The sequence below is a fragment of the Dendrobates tinctorius genome, unplaced genomic scaffold, assembly GCF_039654945.1.
Source record: "Dendrobates tinctorius isolate UK_male_01 unplaced genomic scaffold, ASM3965494v1 ptg000209l, whole genome shotgun sequence".
Classification (NCBI taxonomy): Eukaryota; Metazoa; Chordata; class Amphibia; order Anura; family Dendrobatidae; genus Dendrobates; species Dendrobates tinctorius.
The window spans coordinates 5018609-5042566 of NW_027361876.1; the positions used below are offsets into that span (position 1 = coordinate 5018609).

The following is a 23958-nucleotide window of genomic DNA, read 5'->3' on the forward strand; positions in this document are numbered from 1 at the left end:
CGACTTTTTTTTGCCCTAGTTGGACTAGTTTCATCCTACTCAAATTTTGTTTCATGAAACCCGGTCCGACCAAAGTCGCTCAACTCTAGTCAGGAGATAAAGAGGATAATGATCCCCTCTCTTTTGTCCATGGTTGGCTGGAGGAGACAGAGGAAACAATATGGAGTGTTAGCCCACCATTAATACACCATGGACTTGGAGCTCATGGAAGCGTCCGACACATGAACGCCTTTTTGCTGCACTATATTAAACCTGATGCCTGTATTCTTAGGGTTAGAAATAGTGCTACTGGTTTGCCACTCTTTTAGATCCACGGTATAAGAGTAAATTAGCAAATTTTGCCAGAGGCTTCTCCCCCTGCAAAGGGACGAGCGCATGCTGGAGTATAAAAACAGGCTTGTAGGCAATCGCAGTTCTAGACGTCTAACCCTGGGAGCGTTAAAGTAACACTCATTGCAAAAACATTAACAGTAGCAGTGTAAGTGGTATAAGCAATTCTTTTAGTCATTTCACACATTTTTAGAACAGCCAGTGCACCAGCAGAACAGAGTACATGTGTCATGGTTAGGACATAGTTAATGTCCTGTTTCCTCAGGGTTAATTTTGCTGGCCTCCCTTTGGATCTGGAAGGGGTATTTATACTCACTCCAGACTAGGATTCCCTGTCAGCTATACTGTTATTCTGTGTGTCTGACCACCCTGGTGTGCGGGTATACTGCATTGCTTGTTTGCTTCCCATGTATGACCCGGTCTGTCCCCTCACTCTGTTCTCTGTCTCACGTTTTGGTACTATTGTCTTCTCCGGTTCTGACCTCCTGGCTTGGCTATTGTTACTCCGTTACAGTTTGTCCCTATTGTACCGTCTATTTGCCCGTTCTGGTTTTCTGATCTATTGCTATGTCCTGACTATCTATTCTATCTAACTCTTTGGTACTGTTGTGCTATCTCATGCTTTGACCCCAGCTTGATCTGGTTTACGTCTCTGCCTATGCCCCTTGGTAACTTGTTCCGTAGTTACCTTTCTAGGAGTTTTCCTTCAGCTCCTAGCTCTGTGGAGCTTAGGCCATGCCCCCAGCAGTCACATGCTTCAGGTCCTGTTAGTCTGAAGCACGCATCTTCACCGCTGCTGCCCCGCTCCACAGGTATCTTTTGTACTCAGGACACGCGCGGTGGCTCAGTGAGCAAGTGCAGTGCGGTGTTCCTGACACATGTCTGACACATTGTGAATGACTGGAGAAGATGGTGCAGGAGTATCTGGAGCTCAATATCAATGCCGTGTGAGGGGTTTGTTCAGGCAATAGTTAGGACAGTCAAAAAGGAGCACCAGCCATACGCAGCTTTAGGAGTTTAGATGCAGCTCCAGTCAGGTGCCTCAGATGAGGAGAAAAGGTGCAGAGCTTTGTGAAACCCGGTCAATAGGAGCACAAAGACAGTAATTGAGTTATTAATGTATCTTCTTTTTATTTCTATTAAAGATCCCCAACGTGTTTCAACAGGTAAAGTCTGTCTTCCTCAGGTGCCCCTTACATACTTACCTCACCGGGAGGAGCGCTTCTCTTCTTCCGAAGATCGGGGCAGGAGTGCGTGTGAGAGTCACGCATGCGCATAGCGCTATCCGGCGCCATTTTACTGAAGACACATTTGCAGTGTGCCTTCAACAACATGGCACCGGACAGCGCAGTATGGGCATGCATACCAGGAAAGGGGGTGAGAGAACCATGTATACCAGGAAAGGGGGGTGAGAGGACCATGCATTCCAGGAAAGGGGAGTGAGAGGACCATGCATACCAGGATAGGGGGTGATCAGACCATGTACACTCACTGGCCACTTTATTAGGTACACCTGTCCAACTGTGTGTTAAGACTTAATTTCTAATCAGCCAATCACATGGCGGCAACTCAGTGCATTTAGGCATGTAGACATGGTCAAGACAATCTCCTGCAGTTCAAACCGAGCATCAGTATGGGGAAGAAAGGTGATTTGAGTGCCTTTGAACGTGGCATGATTGTTGGTGCCAGAAGGGCTGGTCTGAGAATTTCAGAAACTGCTGATCTACTGGGATTTTCACGCACAACCATCTCTAGGGTTTACAGAGAATGGTCCGAAAAAGAAAAAAAATCCAGTGAGCGGCAGTTCTGTGGCCGGAAATGCCATGTTGATGCCAGAGGTCAGAGGAGAATGGGCAGACTGGTTCGAGCTGATAGAAAGGCAACAGTGACTCAAATTGCCACCCGTTACAACCAAGGTAGGCAGAAGAGCATCTCTGAACGCACAGTGCATCGAACTTTGAGGCAGATGGGCTACAGCAGCAGAAGACCACACTGGGTACCACTCCTCTCAGCTAAGAACAGGAAACTGAGGCTACAATTTGCACAAGCTCATCGAAATTGGACAGTAGAAGATTGGAAAAACGTTGCCTGGTCTGATGAGTCTCGATTTCTGCTGCGACATTCGGATGGTAGGGTCAGAATTTGGCGTAAACAACATGAAAGCATGGATCCATCCTGCCTTGTATCAACGGTTCAGGCTGGTGGTGGTGGTGTCATGGTGTGGGGAATTTTTTCTGGGCACTCTTTGGGCCCCTTGGTACCAATTGAGCATCGTTGCAACGCCACAGCCTACCTGAGTATTGTTGCTGACCATGTCCATCCCTTTATGACCACAATGTACCCAACATCTGATGGCTACTTTCAGCAGGATAATGCGCCATGTCATAAAGCTCGAATCATCTCAGATTGGTTTCTTGAACATGACAATGAGTTTACTGTACTCAAATGGCCTCCTCAGTCACCAGATCTCAATCCAATAGAGCATCTTTGGGATGTGGTGGAACTGGAGATTCGCATCAGGGATGTGCAGCCGACAAATCTGCGCCAACTGTGTGATGCCATCATGTCAATATGGTCCAAAATCTCTGAGGAATGCTTCCAGCACCTTGTTGAATCTCTGCCACGAAGAATTGAGGCAGTTCTGAAGGCAAAAGGGGGTCCAACCCCTTACTAGCATGGTGTACCTAATAAAGTGGCCAGTGAGTGTATACCAGGATTGGGGGGTGAGAGGACCATGCATACCAGGAAAGGAGGGTAAGGGGGACCATGCATACTAGGATTGGGGGTGAGGGTACCATGCATACCAGGATTCGGGAGGTGAGGGGACCATGCATACCAGGATTAGGGGGTGAGGGGACCATGCATACCAAGATTGGGGGGTGAGGGGACCATGCATACCAGGATTGGGGAGTGAGGGGACCATGCATACCAGGATTGCGTGGTGAGGGGACCATGCAATACTAGGATTGGGGGGTGAGAGGACCATGCAGACCAGGATCGGGGGGTGAGGGGACTAAGCATACCAGGATTGGGGGGTGAGAGGACTATGCATACCAGGATAGGGGGGTGAGGGGGACCATGATTACCAGGATTGGGGGGGTGAGAGGACCATGCAAACCAGGATTAGGGGGTGAGGGGACCATGCATACCAGGATTGGGGGGTGAGGGGACTATGCATACCAGGATTGGGGGGAGAGAAGAATATGCATACCAGGATAGGGGGGTGAGGGGGACCATGATTACCAGGATTGGGGGGGTGAGAGGACCATGCATACCAGGAAAGGGGGGTGAGAGGTCCATGCATACCAGGAAAGTGGGTTGAGAGGACCATACATACCAGGATTGGTGGGTGAGGGGGACCATGCATACCAGGATAGGGATGAGGGGGTACCATGCATACCAGGATAGGGATGAGGGGGTACCATGCATACCAGGATAGAAATGAGGGGGTACCATGCATACCAGGAAAAGGGGGTGAGGGGACCATGCATACCAGGAAAGGGGGGTGAGAGGGACCATGTATACCAGGATTGGGGGGTTGAGAGGGACCATGTATACCAGGATTGGGAGTGATGGGTACCATGCATACCAGGATTGGGGGGTGAGGGGACCATGCATACCAGGAAAGGGGGGTGAGAGGGACCATGTATACCAGGATTGGGGGGTGAGGGGGACCATGCATGCCAGGGAAGGGGGGTGAAAGGACCATGCATACCAGGAGTGGGGGGGGTGAGAGGACCATGCACACCAGGAAAGGGGGGTGAGAGGACCATGCATACCAGGAAATGGGGGTGAGAGGGACCATGTATACCTGGATTGGGGGGTTGAGAGGGACTATGTATACCAGGATTGGGGGGTGAGGGGTACCATGCATACCAGGATTGGAGGGTGAGGGGACCATGCATACCAGGAAAGGGGGGTGAAAGGGACCATGTATACCAGGATTGGGGGGTGAGAAGGACCATGTATACCTGGATTGGGGGGTGAGGGGTACCATGCATACCAGGATTGGGGGGTGAGGGGACCATGCATACCAGGAAAGGGGGGTGAGAGGGACCATGTATACCAGGATTGGGGGGTGAAGGGGACCATGCATGCCAGGGAAGGGGGGTGAAAGGACCATGCATACCAGGAGTGGGGGGTGAGAGGACCATGCATACCAGGAAAGGGGGGTGAGAGGACCATGCATACCAGGAAAGGGGGGTGAGAGGGACCATGTATACCTGGATTGGGGGTTTGAGAGGGACCATGTATACCAGGATTGGGGGGTGAGGGGTACCATGCATACCAGGATTGGGGGGTGAGGGGACCATGCATAAAAGGAAAGGGGGTGAGAGGGACCATGTATACCAGGATTGGGGGGTGAGAGGGACCATGTATACCAGGATTGGGTGGTGAGGGGTACCATGCATGCCAGGGAATGGGGGTGAAAGGACCATGCATACCAGGAGTGGGGGGTGAGAGGGCCATGCATACCAGGATAGGAGGGTGAGAGGACCATGCATACCAGGAAAGGGGGGTGAGAGGACCATATATACCAGGATTGGGGGATGAGGGGGACCATACATACCAGGATAGGGGGGTGAGAGAACTATGCATACCAGGAAAGGGGGGTGAGAGGACCATGCATACCAGGATTGGGGGGTGAGGGGACCATGCATATCAGGATAGGGGCGTGAGGGCTAGCATGCATACCAGGAAAGGGGGGTTAGAGGACCATACATACCAGGATTGGGGGGTGAAGGGGACATGCTTACCAGGATTGGGAGATGAGGGGTGCCATGCATATCAGGATAGGGGTGAGAAGTACCATTTATACCAGGATGAGGAATGGGGTGCCATGCATACCAGGATTGGGGGGGAATGAGGGGCTCATACATACCAGAATAGGGATGAGAGGGCCATGCATACCATTATAGGGATGATGAGGCCATGCCAGGGGCACTCGGCCAATGAGTGGTGCCGCGAGGCTTTGGCGGGGGATTCAAATTCTGTGCGGCACTGCTCATTGGCTCAGCCAGCGTGGCGGCGGATTTGAATCCCGCGCCACTCATTGGCTGAGTGCCACGGGCGCGCAACCAATGAGCGGTGGCGCGTGGCTTTGGCGGGGGATTTAAATCCCGTGCCGCTCAAAGCCGCATGGCACCGCTCATTGGCTGAGCTGCTGCTGGCTGAGCCAATGAGCAGCGTGGAATTCAAATCCCCTGCCCCGTCGACTGAGCCAATGAGCGGTGCCGCGCAGGATTTGAAACCCCCACCACTAATGATACACAAATGTTCATTTCTCTGCACTCCCGATGCAATAGCATCAAGCCTATTTCTAGTGTGTATATATTATTATTATTATTATTATTATTATTTATTATTATTTATTGTTATAGCGCCATTTATTCCATGGCGCTTTACATGTATGGAGGAGTATACATAAAAACAAGTACAATAATCTTAAACAATACAAGTCATAACTGGTACAGGAGGAGAGAGGACCCTGCCCGCGAGGGCTCACAATCTTCAAGGGATGGGTGATAATACAGTAGGCGAGGGTAGAGCTGGTCGTGCAGCGGTTTGGTCGATCGGTGGTTACTGCAGGTTGTAGGCTTGTCGGAAGAGGTGGGTCTTCAGGCTCTTTTTGAAGGTTTCGATGGTAGGTGAGAGTCTGATATGTTGTGGTAGAGAGTTCCAGAGTAGGGGTGATGCGCGAGAGAAATCTTGTATGCGATTGTGGGAAGAGGAGATAAGAGGGGAGTAGAGAAGGAGATCTTGTGAGGATCGGAGGTTGCGTGCGGGAAAGTACCGGGAGACGAGGTCACAGATGTATGGAGGAGACAGGTTGTGGATGGCTTTGTATGTCATGGTTAGGGTTTTGTAATGGAGTCTCTGGGCAATTGGGAGCCAGTGAAGGGATTGACAGAGGGGAGAAGCTGGGGAATAGCGGGGGGACAGGTGGATTAGTCGGGCAGCAGAGTTTAGAATAGATTGGAGGGGTGCGAGAGTGTTTGAGGGGAGGCCACAGAGCATGAGGTTGCAGTAGTCAAGGCGAGAGATGATGAGGGCATGGACTAGGGTTTTTGCAGATTCTTGGGTGAGGAATGAACGGATTCGTGAAATATTTTTGAGTTGAAGTCGGCAGGAAGTGGAAAGGGCTTGGATATGTGGTTTGAAGGAGAGATCAGCGTCAAGGATTACTCCGAGGCAGCGAGCTTGTGGGACTGGGGAGAGTGGGCAGTCATTTACTGTAATTGATAGGTTCGTAGGGGGGGTCACGTGAGATGGGGGAAAGATGATGAATTCTGTTTTGTCCATGTTGAGTTTCAGAAATCTAGCAGAGAAGAAGGATGAAATAGTGGACAGACATTGAGGGATTCTGTTTAGTAGGGAGGTGATATCTGGTCCAGAGATGTAGATCTGTGTGTCATCAGCGTAAAGATGATACTGAAAGCCATGAGATTCTATGAGCTGTCCCAGGCCAAAGGTGTAAATAGAGAACAGCAGGGGCCCAAGGACTGAACCTTGTGGGACTCCGACAGATAGGGGGCGAGGTGAGGAGGTGGTGTGTGAGTGGGAGACGCTGAATGAATGAATATATATATACACTGTGTATAACTATATGATAATGCCCAGTATCAGAGAACGAGACAAGGCGGTGACCATGGTCCAAAAACGCCTTGTGCATGGATTACCACTCCATATGCTAATCTTAAAAAGGAGAAAACGGAGTAACGGATACAAAATATATGCAAAAGTATAAATTTTATTAATACTCACATCAAGTGCTGACAAGTATACAAGTTGACTAAAATAGGGGGGATAAGCCCCAATGATACAACAATCAGGACAGACAAGGACAGGGTAAATAAAATGATACCAGTGCTCGAAATCTACATGGCACAACGTTCAGTCAGCCCATGGGCATTGCACATAACAGACATGTGTCTAATGGTAAAAGATAGTCAAATATGGCATACTCAATTAAATGTGCTTGATAAAGCGCCTGTGGCGGGCGCGAAACGTACGTCGGGTGTCGTTGCATGGGCCTTCACCTCCTCTGCTCCCCGGTAAGCAGCCTGCCTTTACTTGTTTCCACACTTCGGTCATTTGGACCGCTGGGCGGGTCGTCTCCCGGGTTCTCTCTGGCACATTTGCGCAGTTTTGATATGCTGATACATATGTTATTTACTATGTAAGAATCCTTCCACATGTCATTGATTCATTTATGTTCAGTGTCCATTGGACTTGCACATTGACCCCTCTTTTTTTTTTTTTTTTTTTTTTGGCGCTCTAGACATGTACAACTATGTACAATACACATTTAATTGAGTATGCCATATTTGACTATCTTTTACCATTAGACACATGTCTGTTATGTGCAATGCCCATGGGCTGACTGAACGTTGTGCCATGTAGATTTCGAGCACTGGTATCATTTTATTTACCCTGTCCTTGTCTGTCCTGATTGTTGTATCATTGGGGCTTATCCCCCCTATTTTAGTCAACTTGTATACTTGTCAGCACTTGATGTGAGTATTAATAAAATTTATACTTTTGCATATATTTTGTATCCGTTACTCCGTTTTCTCCTTTTTAAGACTGTGTATAACTGTATATATATATATACACTGTGTGTATATATATATATATATATATATATATATATATTGTGTGTATATATATATATACACTCACTGGCCACTTTATTAAGTACACCTGTCCAACTGTGTGTTAAGACTTAATTTCTAATCAGCCAATCACATGGCGGCAACTCAGTGCATTTAGGCATGTAGACATGGTCAAGACAATCTCCTGCAGTTCAAACCGAGCATCAGTATGGGGAAGAAAGGTGATTTGAGTGCCTTTGAACGTGGCATGATTGTTGGTGCCAGAAGGGCTGGTCTGAGAATTTCAGAAACTGCTGATCTACTGGGATTTTCACGCACAACCATCTCTAGGGTTTACAGAGAATGGTCCGAAAAAGAAAAAAAATCCAGTGAGCGGCAGTTCTGTGGCCGGAAATGCCACGTTGATGCCAGAGGTCAGAGGAGAATGGGCAGACTGGTTCGAGCTGATAGAAAGGCAACAGTGACTCAAATTGCCACCCGTTACAACCAAGGTAGGCAGAAGAGCATCTCTGAACGCACAGTGCGTCGAACTTTGAGGCAGATGGGCTACAGCAGCAGAAGACCACACTGGGTACCACTCCTCTCAGCTAAGAACAGGAAACTGAGGCTACAATTTGCACAAGCTCATCGAAATTGGACAGTAGAAGATTGGAAAAACGTTGCCTGGTCTGATGAGTCTCGATTTCTGCTGCGACATTCGGATGGTAGGGTCAGAATTTGGCGTAAACAACATGAAAGCATGGATCCATCCTGCCTTGTATCAACGGTTCAGGCTGGTGGTGGTGGTGTCATGGTGTGGGGAATTTTTTCTGGGCACTCTTTGGGCCCCTTGGTACCAATTGAGCATCGTTGCAACGCCACAGCCTACCTGAGTATTGTTGCTGACCATGTCCATCCCTTTATGACCACAATGTACCCAACATCTGATGGCTACTTTCAGCAGGATAATGCGCCATGTCATAAAGCTCGAATCATCTCAGATTGGTTTCTTGAACATGACAATGAGTTTACTGTACTCAAATGGCCTCCTCAGTCACCAGATCTCAATCCAATAGAGCACCTTTGGGATGTGGTGGAACGGGAGATTCGCATCAGGGATGTGCAGCCGACAAATCTGCGCCAACTGTGTGATGCCATCATGTCAATATGGTCCAAAATCTCTGAGGAATGCTTCCAGCACCTTGTTGAATCTCTGCCACGAAGAATTGAGGCAGTTCTGAAGGCAAAAGGGGGTCCAACCCCTTACTAGCATGGTGTACCTAATAAAGTGGCCAGTGAGTGTATATACACACTGTATATATATATATATATATATACTGCTCAAAAAAATAAAGGGAACACAAACAGCCTGTTGCAAGTGGAATAGTGTCTCCCTTTTTTTTGAGCAGTGTGTATATATATATATATATATATATATATATATATATATATATATATATATATATAATTAAATTTTTGCCTGGCATCATTATATCAACGCATGATTTTTGAATTTGCAGTCCATGCCTTTTTCTACAGTTCTAGTACTTTTTTAATTAGTTCCTCTATGAAACTTTCACTTTTTTCACTTTGATCACAGTTATAACTCATTGTTTCATAACTGTCAATTCTACACTGACACACTACCATGGTACACCATGCTCTGAGCATGGTCTAACAAGCTTGCTAGCCCTAGTGACCCAGATGTCATCACTACGTTGGGTCGCGATGATGTCGTGGGGGCACCGATTGGAGGGGAGCGAGAGCCCACTCCCTTTCCCTGCCTTCTAAACGCTGCAATCGATATTGATCGCAGCATTTAGGGGGCTAAACTGCCAAGGGAAGTGCGAGCACCATTCCTGGCAGTGAGAGTCAGGTATCAGCTGTCAGATTCACTGAACACCTGGCGGCGATTCCACATTCACAGAGTTTGTGTGCATAAAATTGCCAGGACATATCCACACGCCCAAGGTCGGGAAGTTCTTCTCAACCAGGATGTATGGCTACGTCTAAGGACTTGAAGGGGTTAAATCATCACTATAGAGAGAAAATATATAGCATTAGCAACCGATTAGTTAGGGAAAAAAGAATACTAACCTCTTTAACAGTGGCAACATATAGATAGTTGATGTCTACAGGGTCCATGTGAATGTTTTCGAACACAGGATCTTCATTATTAAATGTATACATCACCTCTGGACAGCTTGCATCAAAATTTGGCTTTAAAGTAAACTGAGTTAAAAAAAGATGTTTAAATAAATAAATACGTATTGAAAATATAAAGTTCGAAAAAATAACATATAGCATAATATTTGATCCATCTGGCTGATTTAAAGCACTTGTTGGGGTATGTTCCCACGGTCAATAAATTATGCGGGTTGGACCCTCCATGCATCTGCAGTCAAACCTGCAGCGTCCAGGTTAGAGTTGAGCGACTTTGGTCGGATCGGGTTTCATGAAACAAAATTTGTTTCAGATGAAACTGGTCCGACTAGGGCAAAAAAGTCAGAGTTTCATCCAAAACCTGACCCCAATGCAAGTCAATGGGAAATAAAAGTCGGCATTGAGCGGATGACATTCATCCACTCAATGCCGACTTTTATTCCCCATTGACTTGCATTGGGGTCGGGTTTCAGATGACTTTTTTTGCCCTAGTCGGACCAGTTTCATCTGAAACAAATTTTGTTTCATGAAACCCGATCCGACCAAAGTCGCTCAACTCTAGTCCAGATGTTACAGCATAGAGGATGAGATTTCAAGAAATCTCATGCCCACTATGCATACACAGATGCCTCTGGCTTCCCTAGGGAGACGGGCATGCTGCGTGTCTTTCCAGACCGTAGCATGTCAATTTATGTAGAGGAGATCCATCTCCGCTGTGTAAATTATCCATTCAATATCATTAGATGCAGTAAAACCACATTCTCTTTTGCGTAAATTATCCATTCAATATCATTAGATGCAGTAAAACCACATTCTCTTTTTTGTCACATGTGCATTAAGTGCGGTAATGCAGCTTACTATGCATGTGTACTAATTTAAATAATGTTGTACCTGGTTCCAGCCGGAAGTTTGCGCACAATGCAGTTCTCGTGATGAGATGAGCTGATTGCGAGAACTGCCGTGCACTTGACAGCGGGGGATGGGGTTATCGCCAATCACTAGTCAAGTTCTCATGATCAGCTGATCATGAGAACTGCAGTGTACGTGACAGAAGGGGACCGCGTTATCTCCCCTGGTCATCAGCTTAAAGCTCTGCCGTATCTGGATGTCAGGTTGAGTGGTGCCATAATGTCACCGTTCAGCCAAAGGCATCCAGATGTAGCAGAGCTGGACTCATCGTGAGACAGTATGTATGTCTTCTCAGCAGACAGGTAAGGAGGATATTGTTGGTTTTTTATTTTAATTCCCTTCCAGGAGACAAGGGCGTCGGTGGAATAGCCAATGCAGTAAGTATGGTTTAATTAAGATCTATTAAAGGAGTCTGTGTCATTATTTCAATTAAAGGACTTTATTCTGGCTGTGTCTTTATTTACCATACAACTATAGGATTAGTAATGGATAGGTGTCTTACAGACACTTCTCTGATGTCAACAGACAATGCAAAGGTGACATCAACCCCACAACTATTACCCCACTTGCCACCGCTACGATATGGAAAGAAAAATTATAAAGGTGGACATAGTAATGTATTTTTCCTCCCTGAAGTGATAAGCATAATGGAAAGCATAGACATTTCCAAACATTAATAAAAAAAAAATCAGAACCATCATTTCAGTTGAGGATAGAAAATACAAGCATATGTCTTCATGCTAGAAAATGCAAGTTTTTTTAAAATCCTTTTAATGTGAATCACCAAGTTGTAGGGCATTAAGGATGTTATCTTGTTAAAAAGCCCCAGAAGGTTATCCAACTTTAATCTTTGATGAGTTTCTTAATTATCTCTATGTATTCCCTGTCTATAGTTAAAATCCTTTTTCATTTGCACAAATAATATTTAGCACAACGTCATTGATTTATCCTTCACTATGCTTCATCCACATTAAATCTTCTATACCCGTGACCTACCTTAAGCACTTTTCCATTTTCAGTCCCCAGAAAGAATACTAGTCTCCTCTCCACTTCTTTTACATGCACAGCATTTAAGTCTCCATGGGTCAGAATTGGATTTTTGTATAAAGGCATGAGGTCATTAGCGTTGGTCTGCAATGAAACCAAAGATATATTTGTAGTCAGAATTGTGATCAAACCAGATAAGGTGAAATTAAATAAGTAAAGTCAATATAAAAATGAATGAAAGCTTAAAGGAATATTTCTAGAAGTGCACTTATCTCTTAAAGGCAGTGTTTATACACGATATGCTGTCTGTGATTAACATCACAGACAGGCGTAAGCACAAGACAGCCATCAAGTATTCTGGAACTTTACTATGCAAAATCTGGTCCATACACTAGCAGTATCCACCAAATTGGATATTGCTCAACAAACAGCCAAGCCCTCACCAAGTCACCATGGTATTATTCTCTGCCTGGTGGGTGTATGGGGAATCAGGGCACCACAATATAGTATCACACGCTCAGCCCGGCTAAGCACTGACGACGTTCTCCTACTGTGACGTCATATTCATGTGTAGTATATATAAAAATACGTAAAGGATGTTCAGTAATATGACAGGCATATTGTTTCTCTAAGAGGTTTTTTTTGGCAAAATATGACCCAGAGCAGAAATGGGGCTAAACCAGGATTAGAATTGAATCTAATCAGCTGTACCGCTCCACAGAGAGAGGAGTTAGGAGTCTGGTGAGATTCCTTATAACATGTCACCTACGGCATATCTGTGTCATACCCCAGACGAAGCAACGTGTATTACAGAGCTGTCCGTATTTTTCGTAGAGTTCTCCTCCGCTAGAAGCTTTCACGGATCCAATACAGAAGACATAGCTGTATTTTATCCTTTTCTTTTATACTGTTTTTGTTTCTATGTATGTATTTTTGATATTTCACCTTTGGTAACCTTTTTGAGCACTGTACTTTTTTTTGTATATTAAGACAAAATGCAATAAGTTTTCTTGAGCAGAGAAGATAGCTTGGTTGTGTTACGTGGAAGCCAGAGTGCAGGTAGTGATCTGCTCTGGAGCTTGGGAAAGCTGGGTGTTCATATGTACCATTGTGTTGCCCAGTGCAGGCATCTCTCTAGCCTGGTAAAAGGGTAAGTGCTGGGTGTGTAAAGTGTGGTGTAGATGTGGGGACCGTCTGTGGGGTCCACTTAGCTCATTGTTAGCCTATTGCGAAAGGTGAGTAGACAAGTGAATGGGAAGTGGAATACCCCTTTACAGTCACATCTGAGGCAGGTGTGTCTTGAGCTAGTGGTGTACTGTTCGTAACACTCAACTTTATATATGAACATGTTTAGATTATGGTTCAGGAAAGTTTTTGGCACATACTGTATGTTGATCATAGCCAAAGGCTCCCATTTACTTGAAGGAGGACAAACGTTTGTCCTTTGTGCCTCCATAAGGGCAGTATGTGTTCTTATACCCTTCTTTTTTGCATAGGAAAGTATAGAACTTTGCACTTTTCTACACAGTGGGCTAATACAAAAATTTGGATACTTTCTTTTTCTTTTAAAGTAAACCTGTCAGCAGTATTATGTTCAGTAAACTACAGACAGTGTCAGGTTGGCACTATTACTCTATTGTACAACACTATATACTATTGTTTGACAAAAAAATATAAACATTCATCATGCAGGCTGCCTTGAAGCACCACAATCTCATTAGCTGAAAACTGCAAATAAAGATTAAATGGAACCTTTCAGCAGGTTTGTGCTGAGTAACCTACACACACAGTGTCAGGTTGGCGCTGAAATACTGATTAAAATGATACCTTGGTTGATGAAATCCATCTTGTGGTTGTTGTTTAATCTTTATTTTCATTTTTGAGTTAATGATATGCTCGTGCTTTGAGGCGGCCTGTGGAGGGGGGTCTTCATGTGGTGCTGGTGTATGTCACTGTATAAGTGGGTGGTACATGGCGGGACATACATTATTCCCTCTATACAGTTATGAAGGTAGCCTAATGGGTTCAATCATTGATTTCTTACATTAATATAAGGCGAAGTTCAAACCATGTTTGGGAGTGCAGTTTACAGTGTAATTGTGGGCATACAACACATAGAGCTCTGGCAAAAATTAAGAGACCACTGCACACTTTTAGAAAAATCAGCTTCTCTACATATCAGACAGCCATTCCATTCTAGTGTCAGTTGAATTCCAACCAGAGTACACCTCGTTCTTCTTAATGTGTTTCTGATTAGGTGATCACCTGACCCAAATCTTATTTAACCAAGGAAAGTATAAAAAACCGTGCTGTGGTGTTCACAATCCTCTTGCAATAGGAGAAGCTGGATGGCAAAACAAGTGCTAGTAATATCCCAAAAGTAATAGGAATGAAAAAATAACTTTTAACCATGCCAAAGGAGTTGCAAAGGAAAGTCTATAGTGAGGAAAAGAAGGGCTCAATTCTGGCTTTACTAGCAGAGGGATACAGTGAGCGTCATGTTGCCTTCATCCTTAAAATTTCTAAGATGGCAGTCCATCACAACAAGGTCAAGCCGCAGACAGTGGAGACAAAGATACAGACCGGCAGAGGGTGAAAACGACTCTCCACTGACTGGGATGACCATCATGATGACATCAAGTGACCTACAAAAGGAATGGCAAATGGCAGCTGAAGTGAAGTGCTTAGCATGAACAGTTCATAACAGGCTCCTAGAGGCAGGGCTCAAGTCATATAAAGGTTGGAAAAAGCCTTTTATCAATGAGAAGCAAAGGAGAGCCTGGCTGAAGTTTGCCAAAGACCATAAGGATTGGACCATAGTGGACTGGAGTAAGGTAATCTTCTCTGATGAGTCTAATTTTCAGCTTTGCCCAACACCTGCTCATCTAATGGTTACACAGAGATCTGGAGAAGCGTACAAGCCACAGTCTCTTTCACCCACTGTGAAATTTGGTGAAGGCTGGAATTGGGCAGGTTAATCTTTGCGAAAGACGTATGAATCAAGCTGCATACAAGGTTATCCTGGAAAAACAGTTGATTCCTTCTGCTCAGGCAATGTTCCCAAACTCTGAGGACTGCTTTTTCTAGCATGACAATGCGCCATGCCACACAGCTAGGTCAATCAATATGTGGATGAAGGACCACCACATCAAATCCGTGTCATGGCCAGCCCATTCTCCAGACCTGAACCCCATTGAAAACCTCTGGAATGTAATCAAAGGAAGATGGATAGTCACAAGCCATCAAACAAAGAACTGCTTAAATTTTTGTACCAGAAGTGGCATAAGGTCACCCAAAAGCAGAGTGAAAGACTGGTGGAAAGCATGCCAAGACACATGAAAGCTTGTAATTAAAAATCATGGTTATTCCACAAAATATTGATTTCTGAACTCTTCCTGAGTTAAAACGAGTGAAATTCTTCACGAACCTTTGCTAGTACCCAGTAAGCCCCAGAAAAGCCCAAGCATCCTTCATTGTCTTCGGGGTGGGTCAGTCTGGTACTGCCGTTAGTACTATCTCCACTCACTGTCCCGCTGGAATGCTCAGGAGATGCCGATTGCAGTACATCACGGTGCTGCTGCTTGAGGTGCGGAGCGTACTGTCCACCCTCTTGTACTCTTTCTGACGGCGGGAAACTTCCTGCGGCTTCGCGTGCTTTCAGCTCTGCTTCCGGTTTTAGCACGCCCCCCTTCCTAGGTCATGGGGTCTGTCCAGTCCCCTATTCCTTTCCCTGGGCAACATGGGATGCAGCCTCGAGAGTTCCGGACGCGGCTCAGTACAGGTACCTGCAGCCTGGTCTACCTACTTACACACCCACTAGGAGTCACCTCTGCAGTCACCTGATCCTCAAGGCTACGGCAAATGCAGCCAAATGGAATATGAGAATAACATAGGCTCCAGAGGCGCTGAAAATCTCCAGAGCACCGACCTGTGGAATACGTTGGGTACCTGCATTACTGGGGGTAACTACAGCTGGAAAGTTCTCAGGCTGAGAATGGACGATGCCTGATACGGCCCGATCACTCTAGAACTCCAGGTCCTAGATGCGTACTTCCATCTGATATTTTTGGTGGACACATACACATATTCAGTCACACACAGGTCGGGTCCTGAACGTTTAGTTCCACGCATGTGTTTGCTAAAAGATGGTGAACTTTTTGAGGAACAGACGACAGAGGCATCCCCCTGTGTCACCAAACTCATACCCTCGCTATACACAGATGTAACCACCACCCTCCTCTGATAACTCCTCCAGAGAGGACTCCAAGACTCAGGGTTTACTTATTGTGAGGGTTGAGTCTTGTCCCTACTTCCTGATAGCACCTCAGCTGCCCCCACTGGAAAGAAGGTAGGTTTGAGGAGGACGGCAGAGATCGTATCTCCCAGGCAGCAGTCTTTACAAGATTGGTCCCAACTGACTACTTACCTGGACCACAAATTTATGACAGGGTTGTGACTCTTTAGCCAGGGAAGGCCAAAGACAATGGGAGTTGGCATAGCACGACAGAGACTCTTCATGAAGAGTCCCTATATGCAGGTTAATAATATCTATGACTTGGGTCACACTCCCCTGGCTGAGTGGAACAGAATCAATTGCCCAAATGATAATGGGTCTTGCCAGCATCCTACCTATCACACCATGGGTCTGATCAAAGCAAGGATCCACCAAATTGACTCCAGATCCACTGTCCACAAGAACCGGTGTAGTTTCAGTTTCCTCACCAACCACCACTTTAGCTGGAATGGTACACTGAGACTTAAAGGTGGAGGAAATGTACACACCCTGGTCATCTCCCTCCACACGACCAGGGAAACATGGCTTTTGAGATGGCATACATATTTTGGCACAAGCTGGGCAGACATTGATTTAATGATCAGTCAGACCACAGAAAAAAACATGCCCCAATCCCATGGCAAACTACAGGCAGCCTAGTTTGAGAAAAGGCTCCTTGGGTTCGTTCGTCTGTACCAGTGTGTCCAGTGGACAAGCCAACTTATACCTACAACAGGATGGAATAGGGTGAGGAAGGCCCTAACTGTAGGGAATGAGGGACGGGGCACCTCCTGAGCGCCAACCTGAGCCTATCCCTAAACTCCCCTAATGCCCTAAGCGGGTCCTTCCCCCTGCTGCCGTCACGTGCCTAGTCTATGATTTTCACCTCACTAATCCCTGGCTAGTGCACTGGCCGGCAAGGATGTTAGCATTACCATTGCAAATGATGAACAACACAGGGAGAGTGACAAAATACAAGACAGACAGATAGTGGGGAACTTATATTTAACAACTGTCTCTGCTGCAAAGCACCACACAGCAGAGGATAAGTTAGCAAGACCACGAACTCCACGAAAACAGTAGATTCACTGCTGCAACCAGAAAGCTCTTTGCTCCTGGCTTGGTCAACATACAGTAGATTACTCTATTACCAACAGTCAGCTGATGGGTCATGTAACTTTTAAAAGGATGGTGGGAGTGGTCACCACCCACATCAGCTGACTAGCAACAAAGAAGCTGCCAGCAAGGAAATTGACATTTAACCCTTGCTGGCCTGTAAAGAAAAAACTACATTTATATTATAGCGGAACCAGAGCTTCCACAAATCCAAAAATGAATCGTGACATGCATATTACTGTCCATAGGTTTAGAATGAGATAATATAAAATCACCTGTAAATGTAATTTGCAAGTGTTCAAAAACTTTTCTCTACATAGTGTATTTACCTCTTTGTCATTTTTAACCAAGTTTTGCACAGTCACAAATGGATATGAGTGCATGAATGCATTTATCAGCAATTTATTTTTGTCAAAATATGCAAGCTCACAATAGACACTAATTCAAAAAAATTGTAACACTACAAAAGAACCCATGTAGTTCGTGCATAGCTTGCAATATTGCGCATGCAACAACATTTACTTCTGCACAAGGTAAGCAAGAGTGAAAAATCAGGGATTACATCTCATGCAGCACTAATCACATGACATATTACGCTACATGTCCTTGTAATATGATTTATGTGGGTCTCATGTCACACGAGCTGCGTGTTCACACTAGAGAACACATCAGGGACATCAAAGCAACCATGAGTGCTGATGAAGTTTCACTTCAGGCTATGCCATAATTGCAATCCAGATGATATCAAGATTTCAGTCATTGATCAGGTGCACGGTGACATCAGAGGTGGTTACCTCAAGCGCAGTTTGGCGTGGCTGGAGTGCCGATGGATTGTCAAGCTGGAAACCATGATCCCTTCTGGGCTCAATAAAAAATTTAGTGTTTCACCATTTTTATAAGGATGCATTAATGTCCTCCTCTTGAATAGGCTTATGGCCTCTGGTGTTTTTAATTGTGTGTTTGCTTTCTTTTTATTTTTAATTTAGTAGTTGACCATTTTGACGAGTGACATGGACTACACCATCTGTCCCCCTGTCTCCAAGTGCATGACGGCGGAGGCCGTGCCCACAAGCACCAAGTGAATGCAGCACTCATCTCATACACCTGATGAGACAGGCTTTAGGTGTATATATACCTTACTTCACACACACAATATATTGGCCCTCTGAAGAAGCCAACAAGAAATGCGCGTCGGGGCTTTTTATAGACGCGGACAGGCACATTTGCACTTTATGGGTAAGAACCTCTCACTGTATCATGTTACTACTGTTTACTGACCAGTGTTTTTCCAATAAACTGGGTGATCCATGTGATGCACCCGTGCTTGATGTGTAGCAGTCTTGTCACATGAGAATTTTCCTGTTCTTACTATTATCATGGTGTGTTTTTTGTGTAATAAGTTGTAACTTGTAACACTACCTAGCTTACATTTGGTAACTACATCTGTCTATACATATGTTATTTCTATTTTTTCTTACCCAGACATGTTTATAATTATCAATTATGATAAATGTCATCTTAGTACATACATATGTTTGCATATTGAACTGCCTTTATACTAACATCTATTAATTGCCTGTGCTGTTGTCTCAAAAAACTGTCTTCACCAGCCTGATTGCCTACTTTTATTGTGATTTTTGTATAACTGAAACCTACGTTTTAAAAGATTATTATTATTAGTATTTTACAGTATATAGGTTTCTTGACTATTTCTCTACCATCCTGAGGTATGTACACGCCATATGTAGTTTGTGATTGTGACAATTTTATTTGGAGTTCCCCACATCTAGGACATTGTCCTTTTTTGTCCAAAAATTCTAGCTACTTCTGCATATTTACTGCAATGTGTATTTTCACTTCTCTTTCGCTGGCACAAATGGACTACCAGGCACGTGACAGGATGTGGCTTACAAAACTCAATCAGGTTTTCGATGATAATACAACTGTGACTTTAAATTCTAATTCCAGAGGCACTGAGGATATGATTGTTAATATGAAAAATCTACTCAATAAGAGAACTGTTTGTGACTGAAGATGATATTTTTCAAGAACAATTTAATTTTATTAGATCAATATTAAAAAACACATACATAAAAATAGGATACCTCTAACCCATTAGCACACCAGAAGGTCAGCTACAGCAATGCTTCTAAATACCAGGTATACGGTTCAAATAAATGTTTCTGCTTAAATTACAATTAGCATATCAAAATTTATATATTATGCATACTTCAATATATTGATATACTAATAGTATATGGTATTAATATAGAGACTCTGTTTAAATGCCCCTGTTAGCACCAATATTAAGCACAATGATATTTATATAGAATGTAAATAGCACAGTAAGGCTGGTTTCACATTAGCGCTTTTTAAGCGCATGCACGGCCGGGGGTAGCTCCGCCCCCGAGCCGGCTCTCTGCCCGGCGTGCCCGCCCCTTGCTTGTAGCGCCGCCTCCTAGCGCACAGCGGCACCTGCGATCGGCGCACCCTATCTTTAGCATAGGGTGCGCAGATCGTGCGCTAGTTGCGCTTTGACCTGCGCTGCGCACTTTTGACGGTGCGCCGTGAGCGCCAAAATCCGAAAAGTTTGATTTTGGCGCGCACGGCGCACCGTCAAAAGTGCGCAGCGCAGGTCAAAGCGCAACTAGCGCACGGCCTGCGCACGATCTGCGCACCCTATGCTAAAGATAGGGTGCGCCGATCGCAGGCGCCGCTGTGCGCTAGGAGGCGGCGCTACAAGCAAGGGGCGGGCACGCCGGGCAGAGAGCCGGCTCGGGGGCGGAGCTACCCCCGGCCGTGCGTGCGCTTAAAAAGCGCTAATGTGAAACCAGCCTAAGCCTATAATTAGACAGTAACATTACGTAACACAATAGATTAAAATTCTGAATTGTGAATAATCACACCGTTAAAGTGACATAGTGCCTAAATGAACAATGGCTGCAATGTATACATAATGAAGCACAATGGTGACTAAACACTTAATAGCACAATGCTCTCATTTTAACAATAAATATACCACTAGCTGTTTGCTTGTGCTGATAATGAACTGTTGGAGACACTCGCCCCATACATATTACTTGTATTGAAGCTGCTCAGCTGATGTAATGCCCAGTGACACGCTAACACTTCAAACCCCGACGTGTGTTTTGCTGATGCTTCTTCCAGACCCTAATTTTGGAACTTTTAGAATTCATATTGATTCATAACTACTTTATCTTTAAAGTCAGGTTTTTCTTACAGAAATGCAGCACTGGGGTGGGAGTTGTGTGCATGCCATCATACGCAAATATATTTTGTCTGCTATTGGTAGATATAGGTTTTCTGGGATGACTTGCGTGCCACTTCCCAGGTGCAATGCTGGTACTGTTATATTAACCCTGGAGCTTTTTTCTGTTTTGCATTTTCATTTTTCGCTCCCCTTCTTCCCAGAGCCATAACTTTTTTAGTTTCCATCACTATGGCCATGTAAGGGCTTGTTTATTGCAGGACGAGTTGTACTTTTCAACAACATCATTGGTTTTACCATGTCGTGTACTAGAAAAAAGGAAAAAAAATTCCAAGTGCGGTGAAATTGTAAAAAAAAGTGCAGTCCTACACTTGTTTTTTGTTTGGCTTTTTTGCTAGGTTCACTAAATGCTAAAACTGACCTGCATTTATGATTATCCAGGTCATTACAGATTCATAGACACTAAACATATCTAGGTTCTTTTTTATCTAACTGGTGAAACAAAATTCCAAACTTTATAAAAAAAAAATTGCACCATTTTCCGATACCCGTAGCGTCTCCATGTTTCATCTCGGGTTAAGTAGCTGCTTATTTTTTGCATGCCGAGCTGACATTTTTAATGATCCCATCTTGATGCAGATACGATATTTTGATCGCCTGTTATTGCATTTTAATGCAATGTCGCTGCAACAAAGAGCGTAATTCTGGAGTTTTGATTTTTTTCTTGCTACGCCATTTAGCGATCAGGTTAATCCATTTTTTATTGATAGATCGTGAGATTCTGAGATTCTGAATACGGCGATGCCAAATATACACTCACTGGCCACTTTATTAGGTACACCATGCTAGTAACGGGTTGGACCCCCTTTTGCCTTCAGAACTGCCTCAATTCTTCGTGGCAGAGATTCAACAAGGTGCTGGAAGCATTCCTCAGAGATTTTGGACCATATTGACATGATGGCATCACACAGTTGGCGCAGATTTGTCGGCTGCACATCCCTGATGCGAATCTCCCGTTCCACCACATCCCAAAGATGCTCTATTGGATTGAGATCTGGTGACTGAGGAGGCCATTTGAGTACAGTGAACTCATTGTCATGTTCAAGAAACCAATCTGAGATGAATCGAGCTTTATGACATGGCGCATTATCCTGCTGAAAGTAGCCATCAGATGCCTGTTCTTAGCTGAGAGGAGTGGTACCCAGTGTGGTCTTCTGCTGCTGTAGCCCATCTGCCTCAAAGTTCGACGCACTGTGCGTTCAGAGATGCTCTTCTGCCTACCTTGGTTGTAACGGGTGGCAATTTGAGTCACTGTTGCCTTTCTATCAGCTCGAACCAGTATGCCCATTCTCCTCTGACCTCTGGCATCAACAAGGCATTTCCGGCCACAGAACTGCCGCTCACTGGATTTTTTTTCTTTTTCGGACCATTCTCTGTAAACCCTAGAGATGGTTGTGCGTGAAAATCCCAGTAGATCAGCAGTTTCTGAAATACTCAGACCAGCCCTTCTGGCACCAACAATCATGCCACGTTCAAAGGCACTCAAATCACCTTTCTTCCCCATACTGATGCTCGGTTTGAACTGCAGGAGATTGTCTTGACCATGTCTACATGCCTAAATGCACTGAGTTGCCGCCATGTGATTGGCTGATTAGAAATTAAGTCTTAACACACAGTTGGACAGGTGTACCTAATAAAGTGGCCAGTGAGTGTATGTATGTTTGATTTTGTTATTGTTTTATTTTGAATGGGGCGAAAGGGGGTGATTTGAACTTTTATTTATTTTTTTTATATTTTTTTAAAACATTTTTTTTTACTTTTGGCATGCTTCAATAGTCTCCATGGGAGACTAGAAGCTGCCACAACTCGATCAGCTCAGCTACATAGAGGCAATGATCAGTTCGCCTCCATGTAGCTGAATTACTGATTTGCTATGAGCGCCTCCCACTGGGTGGCGCTCACAGCAAGCCAGCACTGACAACCATAGAGGTCTCCAGGAGGCCTCGAGTTGTCATGCCGACACACCGGTGACCCACGATCACGTGACGCAGGTCACCGGTGTGCGTATTTCTGGCGCGAATGCCGGAAACACCATTTAAATGCCGCTGTCAGCGTTTGACAGCGGCACTTAACTAGTTAATATGTGGGTGGGTATTGTGGGTACATGTCAGCTGTTCAAAACAGCTGACATGTCCCAGGAAAAATGTGGGCTCACCACCGGAGCCCACATCAAAGGTACGCCCGATGTCAGAATGGGATTAATGACCTGTTGATTATTTGGTGAGGTTCCGCCATTGAACTTAATGACTTAATGTCCTAGCTCAACTCAAATCAGTTTAATATTAAACTTGCATATAAGTACCACAAGAAACATGCCTTGCAGCATGCGTCATCATTACACATGTCCTCAACCATACAGACTGTCCCTATAGGACAGCTCTTGAGCTCTTTAGGATGCAACATTTGTGCTCTACTAATGAATGATTCCAAAAATAAGTTGGTGATCTCTGTGGCAGCATTGGTGCCCATGGAGATAGCAACAGGAGCATCAAGAGCAGATATCACTGGGCAAAAAAAGCACCTGTGGCAAGCTGCTGTCTGGCTTTAAAAGGAGATCGAATGGCTCGCCTCAGTTAAATTTTAAATCCACATTAAATAGTCATTGCGAAAGTATTCACAAAGTTCTGTGCAAATATTGGCACATTTTAAAAATGGAACAGGCCATTGGTTGTTTGATTCCTGAGAAGCCTTTACTTACAGCAAGAAGAAGTACAAACTAAAAGGACATAGTGATAAAAAGCCACTATGTGGCTGGACCATTTTTTCCCTTTTACACGGATAAACCGAGATGGGGCTGTTACCCGTGTGATTCGTGTATGGCTTGCTGCAATATCGTGTGTGCAACAATATTTACTTCGACAGATGGTAAGCAAGAGTGCAAAATCAAGGCTTACATCTCATGCATCACTAATTACGTGGTGTATTACGCCACATGTCCTTGCAATATGATTTATGTGCATCTCACATCATGCAAGCTGGGTATTTGCACTACAGAACACGTCAGGAACATCAAGGCAGAATTAAGTGCTGATGACTTTTCACTGCTGAAGACAATCCCTCATCCCTTCAAGCTGCGCCATAATTGCAGTCCATACATTCTCAAAATTATGGGTATCGATCATTTGCACAGTTGCATCAGAGGTGGTTACCTCAAGTTTATTTTGGTGCAGCTGGAGTGCAGATGGATTGTCAAGCTGAGGACCATGACCCCTTCTGGTTCCAATGAAAAATTGTCACCATTTTTATAAGAGTGCATTTATGTCCTCCTCTTTTATAGGTTTACTGTCTCTGGTGTT

The 23958-nt window shown here is 44.8% G+C and overlaps 1 protein-coding gene across 1 annotated transcript in view; it reads right to left on the reverse strand.

Annotated features, from left to right (window-relative positions):
* The window catches only part of PLXNC1 (plexin C1), a 387127-nt gene that overhangs the window by 325250 nt on the left and 37919 nt on the right, over positions 1-23958 (reverse strand). Inside the window, exons 2-3 of the mRNA XM_073554254.1 lie at positions 11994-12128; positions 10023-10157 (exon numbers count right to left, since the gene is read on the reverse strand). Coding sequence (XP_073410355.1) covers positions 10023-10157; positions 11994-12128 — 270 coding nt within the window. The remainder of the gene's footprint in view (positions 1-10022; positions 10158-11993; positions 12129-23958) is intronic.